The sequence below is a fragment of the Brachypodium distachyon genome, chromosome 5 (genome assembly GCF_000005505.3).
Source record: "Brachypodium distachyon strain Bd21 chromosome 5, Brachypodium_distachyon_v3.0, whole genome shotgun sequence".
Lineage (NCBI taxonomy): Eukaryota > Viridiplantae > Streptophyta > Magnoliopsida > Poales > Poaceae > Brachypodium > Brachypodium distachyon.
The window spans coordinates 21,097,520-21,112,258 of NC_016135.3; the positions used below are offsets into that span (position 1 = coordinate 21,097,520).

The following is a 14,739-nucleotide window of genomic DNA, read 5'->3' on the forward strand; positions in this document are numbered from 1 at the left end:
CCGGCAGAGCTGCCCGGAATCACGGCTTCTGCTGCTGCATCGCCGCCTGCCGGGGTCAGCATGCAGCTTCCGTCCGATCGGGGGAACGAGGCCTGGTGCGACTGCGCGAGCGATCGTGGGGAGTTGACGGGAACAGGATTTGGCGGCGGCTGATAGATACGCTACGAGAGCATGGATTTAGGGAGCGCGGAGATTAATTGGGTCGGTTGACTATCCGGCCGGGAGGGAGGAAGGAGAGCCGTCTTGGGATTAGCAAGTGACCGACCGCCACGTATCATACGTGCCCAACCGAAATAACGGCCATGTAGTCATGTGCCTTCCGTATCCTATGGGTTCAGCGAGAAATATCGAGTTGTACTTATCTTACTGGACTAGAGATCGATGGGCACACCAATATAATTCGCGTTTAATTTGGGAAGTCATTGAATCCTGAACTGCAGTTACAGACGTTTTCCGAAAGAAAGCTGTCGACGATGTTTTTTTTCTTTTCTTTTTTGTGATTGTTTCACTGGCTATCTAGATCTAGTAACAAAGGCAGGAAATGAGTGGTAAAGCCCTGGAAGAGCCAATGTGCCATGGTCGAATTGAGGATGGGACATATGTGAACTACACACAAAAGGACCGGCCTAACTAGCACTGCTAGGCATAGTAGTTTAGTAAATATAGTACTCCACAGGATCTACTTAACATGTTGACCCTAGCCATGTGACATATGCATGGGACAATCCAACAGACCGCGCCCGATCGAGTGAGATCTGTCTGCATGCATGCATGAGTTGCTGACAGAGAGAGTCACAGGCCGGCCAAGGTTCGCTGCCTATAAATAGATCGCGAGCACGACTTTCCATTCCACCACAGAGCTCACACAATTCCTCATCTACTTGTCTTCTCCAAATCCCTGCAAACCCACAATCTCGTAGCTAGGTACTCCGATCTTGTTCCAGCTATGGTTTCCGGGTTCCAGATCTTGTCCATTGCCATCGCGGTTCTCGCCTCGCTCCTTTGCCCTTGCGCGTCGTCCATCGAGTTCCACCGCAAACTCTCCAGTTGGTCGAGCGCCGGCGCTACATGGTACGGCGCCGCTAATGGCGCCGGAAGTGATGGTATGTAGTCTTTGCACAATGATTTAAAAACGATCCATGCATGCAGGATATAATTCGCACGTACACGAGTGAATACTGCCCCCAGGCCCAAACTAATGTGTTACTGGTTAAGTAAGCTAGGACCACATATATAGCGATCCCATGTCTTAAACCATATGTGGATGTTTGTATATATACGTAGGTGGTGCGTGTGGGTACAAGGGTGCCGTCGACCAGGCACCGTTCTCGTCCATGATCGCCGCCGGTGGCCCTTCAATCTACGGCTCTGGCCTGGGCTGTGGCTCTTGCTACCAGGTCTGCATGCGCGCAACCCTTATTGAAAAGATTTAACATGTACAGTTCTCGCATGCATATGCTGGTATATATGCCAGCATGTGTATACGCGCGTTTTGTGATGTTAATTTTGGCATGCTGTTACTGTAGGTGAAGTGCAGTGGCAATGACGCCTGCTCGGGCAGCGTGGTGACTGTGGTGATCACGGACGAGTGTGCCGGCGGCCCTTGCTTGAATGAGCCGCACTTCGATCTGAGCGGGACGGCGTTCGGTGCCATGGCGAAGCCCGGGCAGGCCGACCAGCTCCGCGGCGCCGGCGTGCTCCAAATCCAGTACACCCGGTATATACGCATGAAGAATGAACTAATGCATGTAGCTAATCTGCAATCTACCCTTGCACCGCTCGAAACGGCCAGGCTCGCTACGCGCCTACGCATCACATGCACCTCTCGATCACGCAGCTTTGGAAACATCTACGTAATAATTTCTTACTTTTGTCGCGCGCCATGGACCATGCATGCACGCACGCATGCCAGTATGCCATGCACAGACCGGCACATGCTCTGTTTTCCCATAACCGCCACACGCAACGAACTGTCCTTTAATTCTCTTTGTTGTCACGTGATGTCTGCGCGCGGGCAGCGTGCCGTGCAGCTGGGCCGGAGCGGAGCTGACATTCGTGGTGGACGCCGGCTCGAACCCGCACTACTTCGCCGTGCTCGTCCAGTACCAGAACGGCGACGGCGACCTCTCGGGCGTCGAGCTCATGCAGGGCGGCGCCGGCGGGGCGGCGTGGACGCCGATGCAGCACTCGTGGGGTGCCGTCTGGAAGCTCGACGCCGGGTCGGCACTGCAGGCGCCGCTCTCCCTCCGCCTGACCTCCAGCTCCGGGAAGAAGCTCGTCGCCAGCAACGTCATCCCCGTTGGGTGGAAGGCCGGCGCCGCGTACCAGTCCGCGGTTAACTACTAATACATGCTAGTTTTCCTCTGTAACTAGATGTTCCCGTTTATAGTACTGCATGCGTGTTTGCGACTTGCGAGTCGACAGTATAGGTGTGGTTGCATGCATCATGACACGGTGCGATATACTACATGTGTGTGCGTTATAGTTTGATGATATGGACGTATAGTGGAGTGTTGGTAATTAAGAACTGAAATTAAGGGCAATATGCCGACGAGGAGGAGGCGCGCAGATGTATGGCTATGGTTCCAAAATCTATAGTTCTCCCCTTTTGGCATGCCAATGTGAAAGTATAATTGTGGCATGTCTTAGACCAAAAGCTATTTCTATATGGTGACCCCCGTCTTTGAGCTATTGATAAAATCATTGTTCTCTACGCTTTTGTGGGCTATTGCCCATGTTTCCTGGTGTCTCTCGATCGATTCCGAGATCGTGATCCCCATGCACTTTATCGACGGTTAGGAAAAATGTTCGTTTTGACCATTTTCGTTGTGTACAATATAGTTTATTCATGTACATGTTTTCAATGAACATGCAGTAACTAGTCAATCTGGATGGGCCTACATGCCTAGAGATTGAAAAATATGTAACGAACTGGGTATATATAGGGAGATGGGCTTAACCTGAACCGTGCAACAATCAAGTTGCATTGGATTGCATGAGCAGCCTAAAAGACTCAGTTTGGCATTGCTGAACTGTGTTATGCTGAACTTATTTGTGTTCAACTTGCCAAACACGAAAATAGTAAAAAGGGAGAAAGAAAAACAGGATTATGATAAATACATCGCAACACCAAAGAGAGAGAACAGATTGCGTCAGAATGGGCCGACTTCTTAGGCCTGGGTACAAGTGCCTTGCGGGCTTTTTCACTTCAATACTCAGCTCGGGGCAAAACTGGGCGAGCGAAACCACATTAAGTTTACTTGCGTGTGGCCATAAAGCCCAAACGTGTTTTTTTTTTCATGGACTTTCTAAAGAAGCTCGTGTCGTTTGTTTGCCTCGATGAAAAAAATATGAAAAATGGTACATGTTTTTTACATCCTCGATTATTTTTGGTTATTAAAGTTAATCAACTTACAAAAGAAAGTCTACGTATTACCTCAATCAATAAAGTCAGTTGGACTTAAATATAAGAATTTATCAATCAATTTTAAAGTTTATCCTATAGATTGACTTCATCTGATAAGCTCAAAATTTATAGGCTAGGGACACAAATTGCAACGACGTACAAACGATCGAAACAATCATTCCCATGTACGAGTTTATATAAAAAGTTCGTATGCTCTTACGCAGCCATTTGAGTACTTGACCACCACGCATGCAATGCAACTACCCCAATGATCAGATCTCTTTGCCCAAAATCTCCGGAGTTGAGACAACTGACGTCGTCACCTCCAAGGCTCCATTATCCAAGGATCGGCCGCTCCGGCTCAGTTGACCACGTACTTTACATGCGCTCCCTCTCCCTCCAGCTTACTTGCCGCCACGTTCAGTATCTCGACAATTCGTGTGTGCACGACGGCACATATTTGCCCCCACACGTTTATAACACCTAAAGTCATCCTATATATACAGCCCAAAAATCGTGCTATTCCTGCAGGGAGTACCCAAGATCTTAGTTCCAAACAAACCTAGCTAGCCCATCGATCGGCCTAACTGTGACTTAAGAGTTCAGACAGAATCACAATCAATGGCTAGTCCAGGCAGTGCGCTACCCACGACAGTGATCCTCATCCTGTCAATCCTATCACTTCTTGTAAGCTCCATCTCTTGCTGGTCCTCGGGCGGCGCGACGTGGTACGGGAGCCCTTACGGCGCCGGCAGCGACGGCAAGTCGCACGTACACCTACAATGATCAGTGCTATGTGTAGATTCTAGATTGTCAGATAGGAGACTTACTCTATCTGTTGCACGAACGAAATGCAGGTGGCGCGTGTGGTTATCAAGGCGCCGTCGGCCAGCGCCCGTTCTCGTCGATGATCGCCGCCGGGGGACCCTCCTTCTTCAAGAACGGCAAAGGCTGCGGCGCATGCTATCAGGTCAAGTGCACGGGTAACAGGGCCTGCTCCGGTCGCCCAGTGAAGGTCGTCATCACCGACTCCTGCCCCGGCGGCGTCTGCGCCAGGGAGGCGCACTTCGACATGAGCGGCACCGCCTTCGGCGCCATGGCCAACCCCGGGATGGCCGACCGCCTCCGTTCTGCCGGAGAACTCAGGATCCACTACGCCAGGTGAAAATGCAATCGACTTTAATCGATCATCAAACAATTGCAGTCAAGTTAACGGCGCACTGTGTGCATCGCGCGCGTGTTAACATTGGAATGCTTTGCTTTTTCCCTCAGGGTGCCGTGCAAGTATAACGGCATGAACGTGGCGTTCAAGGTGGACGCGGGGTCCAACCCGTACTACCTCGCCGTGCTGGTGATGTACCAGGCGGGCGACGGGGACCTGTCCTCCGTGGAGATCATGCAGGGCGGCTGCAGGGCCGGCCAGCACGGCAGGAACGGGGAGCCGTGGAGGAGGATGCAGCAGTCGTGGGGCGCCACGTGGTTCCTCAACTCCAACGACGGGAAGCCCCTGCGCGCCCCGTTCTCGTTCCGGCTCACCTCGGGCTCCGGCAAGGTGCTCGAAGTCACCAACGCCATCCCCGCCGGATGGCGAGCCGGGACGTCCTACCGCTCCTCGGTCAACTACGCCTCGTAACTCGTAAGACGGCTGGTGCTGGCTGATCTTCGAGTGTTTTAGATCTGTAGCTCTGCAGCTCTGCCGTTTGTGATGTGAGCTCTTGCCGTGTCAAAGGAACTCGGCATGTGCGTCCGGGAATTGTGAGCGGCCGCGTTAATTAGAAGAGGAGGAGGGTCGACAAGTGTTTTGTAACGCCTGCTCCTCCAAGCCTCTCCACACGGCCACTGGCTTGCAGTTATTTCCTAGTGATGTGTCTTCTTTTCTATGTATGCGACCTCGCAAACTGTTAGTCACAACCAATAGATGTGATTTTTGTCCGTTTAACTTTTTTTTTTGCCTTCTACTTTTCTCTCTCAGCTATTTGAAAAGCACACGAATCATTTCTTAATTTTCTTTTGGGATACTCTTACTCCCTCAATTGTCGAAATCGGATGGTCTCTCACACCATCTGAAGTGGCTATGCGACAACGTGTCATGATTTTGTCCTGTGACTTGTCATGTCGGCATGCATTTTGTTGACTAACCAGTTGGACCTGAACATACATCAAGATTATAGTTGACTTGTATTTACTGCCCAAACTTGAATCGGCGAGAAAAACAGTCGCTCTCTCTTTTCCAATATACATGATGTTTTGGATATGAGTGTATATGACGCAGTTACTACGCTGCAATTTAAGTAATTGAAAATTAACACAATTATTAATTAGCTAGATAATTATCGTGATACCCACGTCCATCCTGAGCATATGTTTAGTAATCACAGATTAACATAATTGTTAATTAGGATGAATAGCAGGCGAACGCGAGCCCACATCCTCCATTTTTTTGAAAAATAAATAAATCAAAACATAACTCTACAAAGTTAAAAAAGAAAAGAAAAGAAGGCATGTAAATATTATGATGTACAATGCATCTGTATAGTTACATGAACAAATGCATTAATCTGTACTCTGCATCAAAGTAACATGAATGCATGAAGAGCTAAAATAAAATGGGTGTGGCCATATCTCACGCGCCAGATTTTTAAGCAAAAGTCTTAAATCTTAGTCGTTGCCCGTTGGATTAAGATCTGAATGACATTCCCACTTCCTACTCTCCCACATGCTGCCATTGGTTAAAATCCAAGAAGCACGTCGGCTTATCTTTAACTAAAAACTGACGACTTCTCCTTAGCAAAATCAAAATAAAATCACTTGTTTCTTACATGGGCCGTGGAAATGTATTTTGTTTTACACGAAACTTAAAATCTGTATGTAATACTCAGTCATTTACATACGTTAATTTTAAATATATTTTGAGTAAATGGAAAAAGTTTTTTATTTGCTTCACATTGTGGTTTCCACACCTTTTATAATCCTAATAAAAAACCTATCCTATGCATACCACCCAAAACAGCACTATATATAGTTCTCCAAGTTAAACCAAGCAGTATATTAAGACAACTCCTAAATCAAGCAGTATATTAAGACGAAAGCCAGTCCGTTAATTAGGCACTACACCATTCCCATCATCCTATCAACCAAAGGAAACAATGGCTAGCAGCCGAGGCACATTCCTGTTTGCGGCACTCGGCGTTCTGTCCGTCCTATCACTTCCAGACGCAGCGCGCAGCTGGGCGGACGGCGGCGCGACGTGGTACGGGGGACCTTACGGTGATGGCAGCGAAGGTAAATTCATATGCACGATATGTAAATTGACCTCTAACTTGTCAGGATGTCACAAAAGAAACTCTGTTACGCGAAGGCGACACGCATATGCAGGTGGCGCGTGCGGCTATAAAAGCGATGTCGGCCAGGACCCGTTCTCGTCGATGATCGCCGCCGGCGGACCGTCCCTCTTCAAGAACGGCAAAGGCTGCGGTGCATGCTACCAGGTTAGGTGCAAAGAAGACCCGGCCTGCTCCGGCAAGCATGTGACCGTCGTCATCACCGACTCCTGCCCCGACGGGACATGCCAAAAGGAGAAGGCGCACTTCGACATGAGCGGCACCGCCTTCGGCGCCATGGCCAAGCCCGGGATGGCCGATAAGCTCCGTAACTCCGGAGTCCTCAAGATCGAATTCGACAGGTGTGCAAACGCATTCCATTGGAGTGATCTGATTAATTTCAGAAATCTCTTCAGGTTGACATGGCACACGCCTGCATGTACTACGTGCTGAGATTAATTTGGTGCATTACTTTTCACCAGGGTGCCGTGCAAGTACAACGGCAAGAAGATCAGCTTCAAGATGGACTCGGGCGCCAACCCATACTACCTCGCAATGCTGATCGAGTACGAGGCCGGCGACGGGGACCTCGCCTCCGTGGAGGTCATGGAGGCCGGCGGCAGCAAGGGCAGCGCCAAGTGGATGCCGATGCGGCAGTCGTGGGGCGCCTTGTGGTGTCTCGATTCCAAGAGCGGGAAGCCTCTGCAGGCCCCGTTCTCGTTCCGGCTCACTTCGGGCTCCGGCAAGGTGCTCGTCGCGAACAACGTCGTCCCCACCGGGTGGAATGCAGGGAAGGCCTACCAAGCCAACGTGAACTACGCCGCCTAAGGGCCTGTTTGAGGCCACCGTTGGATGGAGTTTGAATGTTTGATCAAATACAAAGACGGAGCTGGGAGCACGGGCACGCTAGCCCCTAGCTAAGTACCGGAATTTGAGAACTGCAATAAGTCAATCAGATACCTGATTTGGATATATATTATGGAACTATAAGGAACGTGCTGTTTGAAAACCGCAAATTCTCCACAGTTGTGAAGTCAAACAACCGATACAATACACACTTATAAATGTTGATCTGCATTTTACTCCCCTGAACTAATCATGGGATTCGGATTACAACTCTGAATTTTGATTTGCTTCAGGTTACCTCCATCCACAATCCCTCTATCCCTCGACTCTCAAAACCATTCTAGTACCCTCTCTAGCTAAATTGATTGATTTGGACTCCGTGTTTTCTTTTGCCATGTTAACGGTTTCTTTCTTGCTATGCCAGCTCATCATCCTAGTCGGATTAATCTTACACAGAAAAATTGAACAACCCCATTATATGAAGCATAGGTTAGTGACCAATCCGATAAAATTGCAGCAAAAGAGGACATGTTTTTAGAGAAACTTGTCGTTTCATGTTCATGTTCAAATTTTTAAAAATCGAACTATACAGAGAATTTCTGTAAACTTCCAATAAATTACACATACTAATTGATTAATTTGGTAACGTTTTATCTATATTTTGACATAAGGTCTGAGAGGAACTTGTTGTTTTAATTTCAAATTTTGGGTTCAGAATTCAAACTGCACATAATTTTTCGAAACAATTCCAGTAAACATGAGTAATGCATCGTCTATATGGTAAGTTGATCGGTAAAATTGGCGTAAGGTTCGAGAGAAACTTGTTGTGTTTCAATTTCAAACCGCGCAGAAAAAATATAAAAAATCAAATACATAATTCAATGACTAATATGTTATTTTATATAAAACTAACATAAAGTTTAAGATAAACTTTTGTTTTAGTTTCAAATTTAAAATTTGGATTCAAAATTTAAATTTCTTGACTGTGCGGGGAAAGAACGACGAGAGAGCACTCTGAGTGCTCGAGCAAATGCCTCCCTCATTGTTGTATCTCTATCCCTGCCGTTTTCCTCCTTCCATCCATCTATTGTGATTTCACAGTGTTCCTCTTCTCTCCGTCTTCCATGTTTCTATCGTTCTCTTTTGGAAGCTATCTTTACTCTTATAAAAGATCCTATTGGTGACGACGATCCGTCACAATAGGATAAAACATTTCGTTATATATTTTTTGTCCGTAGCAAGGTGGGGAAAGACTGATTTTTTTCATGAATGTTAAGTAGAGGAAGTATAGTACAGTATATCATGTTCACGCCAGTTGTACAGCTGTTAGTTAGGGCGCCTCCAACCGTATTGTCTCCTACGGTGCATTGCTTCGACGTTTTAATTAACAAAGTCTCCATCATTAGCACCATCATAAAGTAGGCCATCGAACCGCAAGCAAGCAAAATGGTGCCACGCTCACGCAGTCACGCCCACACGCGTCATGCCATTCCATGAGAGATGCCCATACCAGAACAGCAGGTAGCACGTACGCAGGGAAAAAGTCTGGAATAGTTAATGGCCGTACGGCGATCTACCGGCAGACACCGACAAGATAATTTAGCTACCGGCACTTATTTCCTAGCATAAATCCAGCCTCGGCGATGATCACGGATGCCATTCCAACCGGCACTACCACCAGCCAAATCCATCGCCCAAATCTGTCGCTAGTCACCTCCTCATACGCTCGATGATCCCAGAGCCAAAATGGAAGGTGCCTGAAGACTTCGTCTGATCCTATACATGTATGTACGTGGTGAATATCTTATGCCGATGACATTGCTTCCTCTCGCTTTCCTCCATTTTCTATAGCCACCGGTCCACAACTTGCCGCCCCCCTCGTTCGCATAAGTATCAGCGTTCCCCAAGGATTTTTTGCAGTGCAGTAGCCCCCCAGGTGTGGCCAAGAACAAGCTTCCCGTTTGATAAGTGCCGCCAGCATCGATCCCTCCTGGAGTCCTGGGCCGTGAGCGTGACCCCCAACAGTTCTTCGAGAAATGGCTTCTTCTGATGATCAGCTAGCGTCCGAGGCGCACGACTCCACGTCCGGCGGCGACGACGGCACGATGGCGGCGCTATCGCCGCCGGTGGTCGTGTCAGTGCTCGCGTCGCTGCTGGAGCGGCACATCGCGCGCAACGAGAGGGCCCTGGCCTTATCAAGGAGCAGCCACGGCACAGCCGCCGGAGACGAAGACGAAGAAGACGCGAGGAGGATGGCGGCCTTCGACGGCGGCGGCACGGTGCTGGACATGAGCATGCGCGAGTTCCTGGACCGGTTCAGCCGGTACGCGCACGTCTCGCCGCAGGTCTACGTGGTGGCCTACGCCTACCTGGACCGGCTCGGCCGCCTCCGCCGTGGCGCCGGCCCGCCGGTGCGCGTCGTGGCGGGCAACGCGCAGCGGCTGCTGACGGCGGCCATCCTCGTGGCGTCCAAGTTCGTGGAGGACAGGAACTACAAGAACTCCCACTTCGCGGCCGTGGGCGGGCTGGGCGCGGCCGAGCTGGGCGCGCTGGAGCTCCACTTCCTCTTCCTGATGCGGTTCAGGCTCAACGTGAGCGTCAGCGTGTTCCGGAGCTACTGCCGACACCTGGAGAGGGAGGCGGGATACGGCGGCGGGTACCACGTCGAGACGTGCCTCCAGAAGGCCCTCGTCGTCGTCTGCTCCGGGGAGGCGCACCACCGGCAGCAACAGCGGCAGCAGCAGCTCAGTGATTCGTCACGTACAAGCTTAATGTCCACTTAAATCTAGCAGTATGGTGTCTTACCACGAGGGCAATTTAAGACGGCCGTACAAATTAATCGTGGCAGGCAGGACTGTTTGGTAATTTGCCTGTGTTAAGCAGTTGTATTGCACGTAATCTCGATTGGAAAATGAACCGATGCGAGGATTTGCAGCAGTACAAAGTTTGTTTTTCTCGGTCTATGCGGGCACGCGTGACAAACAATTGCTTTTTTAGCAGCTAAGCCAAACCGAAAGGGACTGGCTGCTTCTAACGAAACTGGGACCAAATCTCGTTTAACAGAATGAAATGGAGACACTTTACCCGTAACTCCCGGCCCATGATCATGCCAACCGACGACAAGAAATGATTCCGTGCCTTCTGTTGTTTGATCCACAAATGATTTCATGTCGGTGTGCCGAACAGAGCACAATCTCATCAATTTTTCCCTGTCAGAAAATGCGATATTGTTGTGGGTGCGACATCATTATCACCGGCTAACTTTGGGGATAATAAAAAGTGGAAGCCACGGCACGGCACGGCTCAGCACATCCCGCACGCTGAGACGACCCATCAGCCCCCACCACGGCACCACCGGGATACGGGAAAAGGACTAGCAATCCACCCCCATGGAGGATCAGATCCTGTACAGCGCAGCTGTAGGGACGATCCCCGCTGGCTCTGGTCCGTGCGGAGACAGAATTGTACGGTAAACAGTACTACTCCGTACTGTAGTATTACCCAGCGGAAGGCAACAGTACTGATGAGTGTTGACAAAACTTCAACAGTGCTGGGCAAGAATACTAGGTCATCGCTACATCAGAGATTATCTAGCATATGACAACTGGTCGTCTGAACGAACTTGGATGAATCGATCGTTATTTTTTTTTTGCTGTTGAGTACTATTACCCGAGGCCTGTGATTTTTTTTTAGAGGATCCCGAGGCCTGTGATGAACCGGCTCATGTGCGTGCTGTGTGCATTCCTCTATTTAGTGTTAGATAGCACAGCCCAGCAAGCAGAAGCCAAGCCCAGTAGCCCAGCAAGCAGCAGCGCAGCCCTACAAAACAGCCCAGCAGCGCAGCCCGCTCGATTCCTCGCGCGGGCGTTCGACTCCTGCACGCAGTAACGGCAGTCCGTCAGAAAAAAAATTATAGGATCATGGATCCTTGTCACGTTTGTCCAACCTTAAAAAAGCCTACTCGGGATAAACTTAAGCCGACAGAAACGACAACAAAAATGCTCATTACATTACTACCAGTTCCCATCTCATTTCTCCCTCACCTTCTTTGTCGAAAAGACCACTCCATTGAGATTATCTGAAGCGCCAAAATAAAAGGCTCAGAAGGGATCAACAAGCATCAAATCAGCCTGAAATGTTCTGCATTGTCTTCCATGTGAACTTAATGCTTCTCTTCGGCTACTAATCTGCTTCCGCCAAGTCTGCAGTTTGGGCATGAAACGGGGATACATGTTCTAGTCTATCAATACGCTAGATTAATATGTCCACTCCATTCTGCAATTAGTCCCGACCGTGCACAGCATTGTGAAGAAAAACTATCTGCTCTCGTAATTGATTGTGGGCTAGAATAGCGCGTCCTGAAAATAGAAAAATAGCAGAAACTTAGCCCATCCTAATAGGCCCAAGATAGGAGGAATGTGGCCGAACAAGGCCCAAACGATTGCGATCTACGGAGTAGTGGCACTGATGGATCCAGTCATCCAGACAGAGGAGTCGCGTCCGCCGCCGCACGATTAGGATCACAAAGGGCTCACGAAAACCCCGAATGTACGGACGTGCAAAATTTGTGGGCCGAACTGTCTAGTTCCCTCAAGATTCAGACCGGGTCAGACTACCAAATATGGGGTTCAATCATCTTGACCTTCTCCTGTTGATCTCGATCCTCAAAACAAGCTTGACCTCCCCCAGCACCAGCCGGCCGTCAATTCCGACGGATATTTTCTCCGATCACAACGGAAAGCATCTAATGAAGTATCTTCCCCCCGACACTTTTTCCCGTTACTTGACAGCCGCGTCAGCGTCCACAGACCAACCACTTGGGAAGTCACACCTTGAAAGCCGCATGCACGGGCAGGTACATCATCTCAGTCTCAGTCTCACCCTCTACATGCATGCAAGCTACGGAGTACGGGCCAGAAGAGTAGCTATAAACGGGCCACTATAAACACACGCACTTTTGACAGGCACCACGCAGTTTGCTAGCGAGGGAGATCTCCGGCCAGGCGCTAGCTCCCAGCCAGCCATTGCAATGCATCGCAGCCCCCCGATCCATCTCGAGGTGCCGATCAATGTGGATCAGCTGCATCATCGTCTTTGGTACGTTCGTGTTTCCACAGAGGTTTGACGCCCCATTCATTGTCCCCCGCCACATTTTGACGCCGGCCGCCGCCGCGTGGTTCCGTATCATCACCGCCGGTTACATCTTGTTGAGCGTATAGCATGTTGCCATGGCCGCCACCACCACCACAGGCGAGGCCATACAAGCACTTCTGCAGAGTTTGCAGCAAGGGGTTCATGTGTGGCAGCGCGCTCGGCGGGCACATGAGAACCCACGCCGTCTCCGACGGAGAGCCTGGCGCCGGTGCCGACGACGACGATGACGACGAGCCCGCCGTGCCGGATGCTCCGTGGGGCCCGTCGTCCACGTCGTCCCCCGGAACGCACGTCTACGCGCTGCGGGCGAATCTTCCTAATCGCTTGATCAGGGGTTGCCACGTGTGCAAGAACTGTGGGAAGGAGTTCTCGTCCATGGACCTTTTCTTGGATCACGGTAAGTGCAACTCCGGCGAAGAGGGGGGCGATGGAGATGCAGGTGGCTCGTTGCATTCGTCGCCTGATCCGTCCGTTGGCGACGGAGATCAGGAGGATGCGTCGTCGTTGGCCGCTGGATGGTCAAAAGGGAAGCGGTCACGGCGCGCCAAGTTGATCGGCAGCGGCGAAATGCTCGCAATGACGTCGTTGGACGAACCAGAAGAAGAGGAAGACTTGGCAAATTGCCTTGTCATGCTCTCGTCGTCGTCCAAGGCTGATCAGCCGGCAAGGGTCGCCGATACCAACCCAGAGCCGTGTGCGTCTGGCACTGGCAAGGTGCACGGGAGAATAATGTCTCAGCAGCCTCAGCCATTAGCATACGTCTTACCGGCGCCAGATCCAACGATGGTGTTGCCATTGGCGTTACCAGCGCCGCAGCATGCTTCGGCACCAATTCCACGTGGCATGTTCGAGTGCAAGGCTTGTAAAAAATTGTTCACTTCGCATCAAGCTCTGGGCGGACACCGTGCCAGCCACAAGAAGGTAAAGGGCTGCTTCGCTGCCAAGCCCGAGAGCAGCGTCAGCGCGAGTGAGCCACCTCACCACGCAGCAACGCTCGGCGGTCCCAACAACGAGAAGAGCAATGCTTTCGCCCACGCCGTGGTCCAAGTCAATGTGAGTAGCGATGCCGACGCCAGGACAAACTATGTGGATGCCAGCACTGTTGGCGACAGAAATGACGCCGGCACGAGCGAGGCCGCCGAGCCATCCCTGTCAATGGCCATCGTCACCACCGGTACTGCGGACCATGAACCGCCGGTCGTGGCACTAGCTCCCGCCGTTGGATCGTCCAAGAGGAAGGCCAAGATGCACGAGTGCTCTGTCTGCAACCGCCTCTTCTCCTCCGGTCAGGCGCTCGGAGGCCACAAGCGGTGCCACTGGCTCACCTCGAGCACTGGGGAGCACGGGAGCATCGCACCCCTGAGGGCCGAAGGCCTACTGGGCGCAGCCGGCTACCAGCTCACTCTCCGTCCATTGGTGGACGCGCCGGAGCCGGAGCTAGACCTCACCATCGCGGCTAACACTAGTGCCGGCAACAGCTCGCTACATCTCGACACGTCAGCGCCACTATACCTCCAGGCGTCAGCGGCACCAACAAGCAACAACCCAAGCCACCAAAACAAGATGGCAGCAACGAGCAGCCACAACGTCAACGACGCTGTGGGTGCCGGCGCCGCCGCGGAGAACGAGGCGGACAGCACGGCGTCCGCCAAGAAAGCCAGGCTTGGTGGCCTCAAGGCCGTGAGCACGACGGGGGAGACCACGCCTTGGCTGCAGGTCGGCATTGGCTCCTCGTCGGCGGATGGTGATGGGAAGAGTACTGCTCGGGAATGAGCCGCTAAGAATAGCTAGCGCGGCCGCGGGCGCACCACGAACAACACTTAGCCTGCTGTAAGTAACATTTTTTTTGGGGCGTATGTTGTTCCCTACGCGTATACTAAATTTGCTTCTTCTTTTTTACTTTCTAGTAGATTAGTAGTTTGCACCGACAAAAATGTACGTGTGCATGTAAGATGTGTATATAAAGAGTTGAGATTACTCAGGTACATACTTCAGCAAATACTACTTTGATAG

The 14,739-nt window shown here is 50.8% G+C and overlaps 4 protein-coding genes across 4 annotated transcripts; all 4 read left to right on the forward strand.

Moving 5' to 3' along the window:
- The first annotated feature begins 832 nt into the window (after positions 1-832).
- Positions 833-5,345, forward strand: LOC100836606. Its single transcript, XM_024456069.1, has 7 exons — positions 833-1,103; positions 1,285-1,397; positions 1,527-1,717; positions 2,019-2,343; positions 3,977-4,166; positions 4,264-4,567; positions 4,679-5,345. Exons 1-7 carry the CDS (start codon positions 947-949, stop codon positions 5,037-5,039), a joined length of 1,641 nt encoding a protein of 546 aa, XP_024311837.1. The 5' UTR covers positions 833-946; the 3' UTR covers positions 5,040-5,345.
- A 1,195-nt stretch (positions 5,346-6,540) lies between these two features.
- On the forward strand, positions 6,541-7,950 carry LOC100836919 (expansin-B5). Its single transcript, XM_003580239.4, has 3 exons — positions 6,541-6,688; positions 6,782-7,088; positions 7,209-7,950. The coding sequence occupies exons 1-3, from the start codon at positions 6,553-6,555 to the stop codon at positions 7,552-7,554; spliced, it is 789 nt and encodes a 262-aa protein (XP_003580287.1). The 5' UTR covers positions 6,541-6,552; the 3' UTR covers positions 7,555-7,950.
- A 1,166-nt stretch (positions 7,951-9,116) lies between these two features.
- On the forward strand, positions 9,117-10,535 carry LOC100837223 (cyclin-P2-1). The gene has a single exon (XM_003580240.4). The coding sequence runs from the start codon at positions 9,609-9,611 to the stop codon at positions 10,353-10,355; it is 747 nt and encodes a 248-aa protein (XP_003580288.1). The 5' UTR covers positions 9,117-9,608; the 3' UTR covers positions 10,356-10,535.
- A 2,257-nt stretch (positions 10,536-12,792) lies between these two features.
- Positions 12,793-14,499, forward strand: LOC100823737. Its single transcript, XM_003581458.4, has one exon. The coding sequence runs from the start codon at positions 12,793-12,795 to the stop codon at positions 14,497-14,499; it is 1,707 nt and encodes a 568-aa protein (XP_003581506.1).
- The last annotated feature ends 240 nt before the right edge of the window (positions 14,500-14,739 follow it).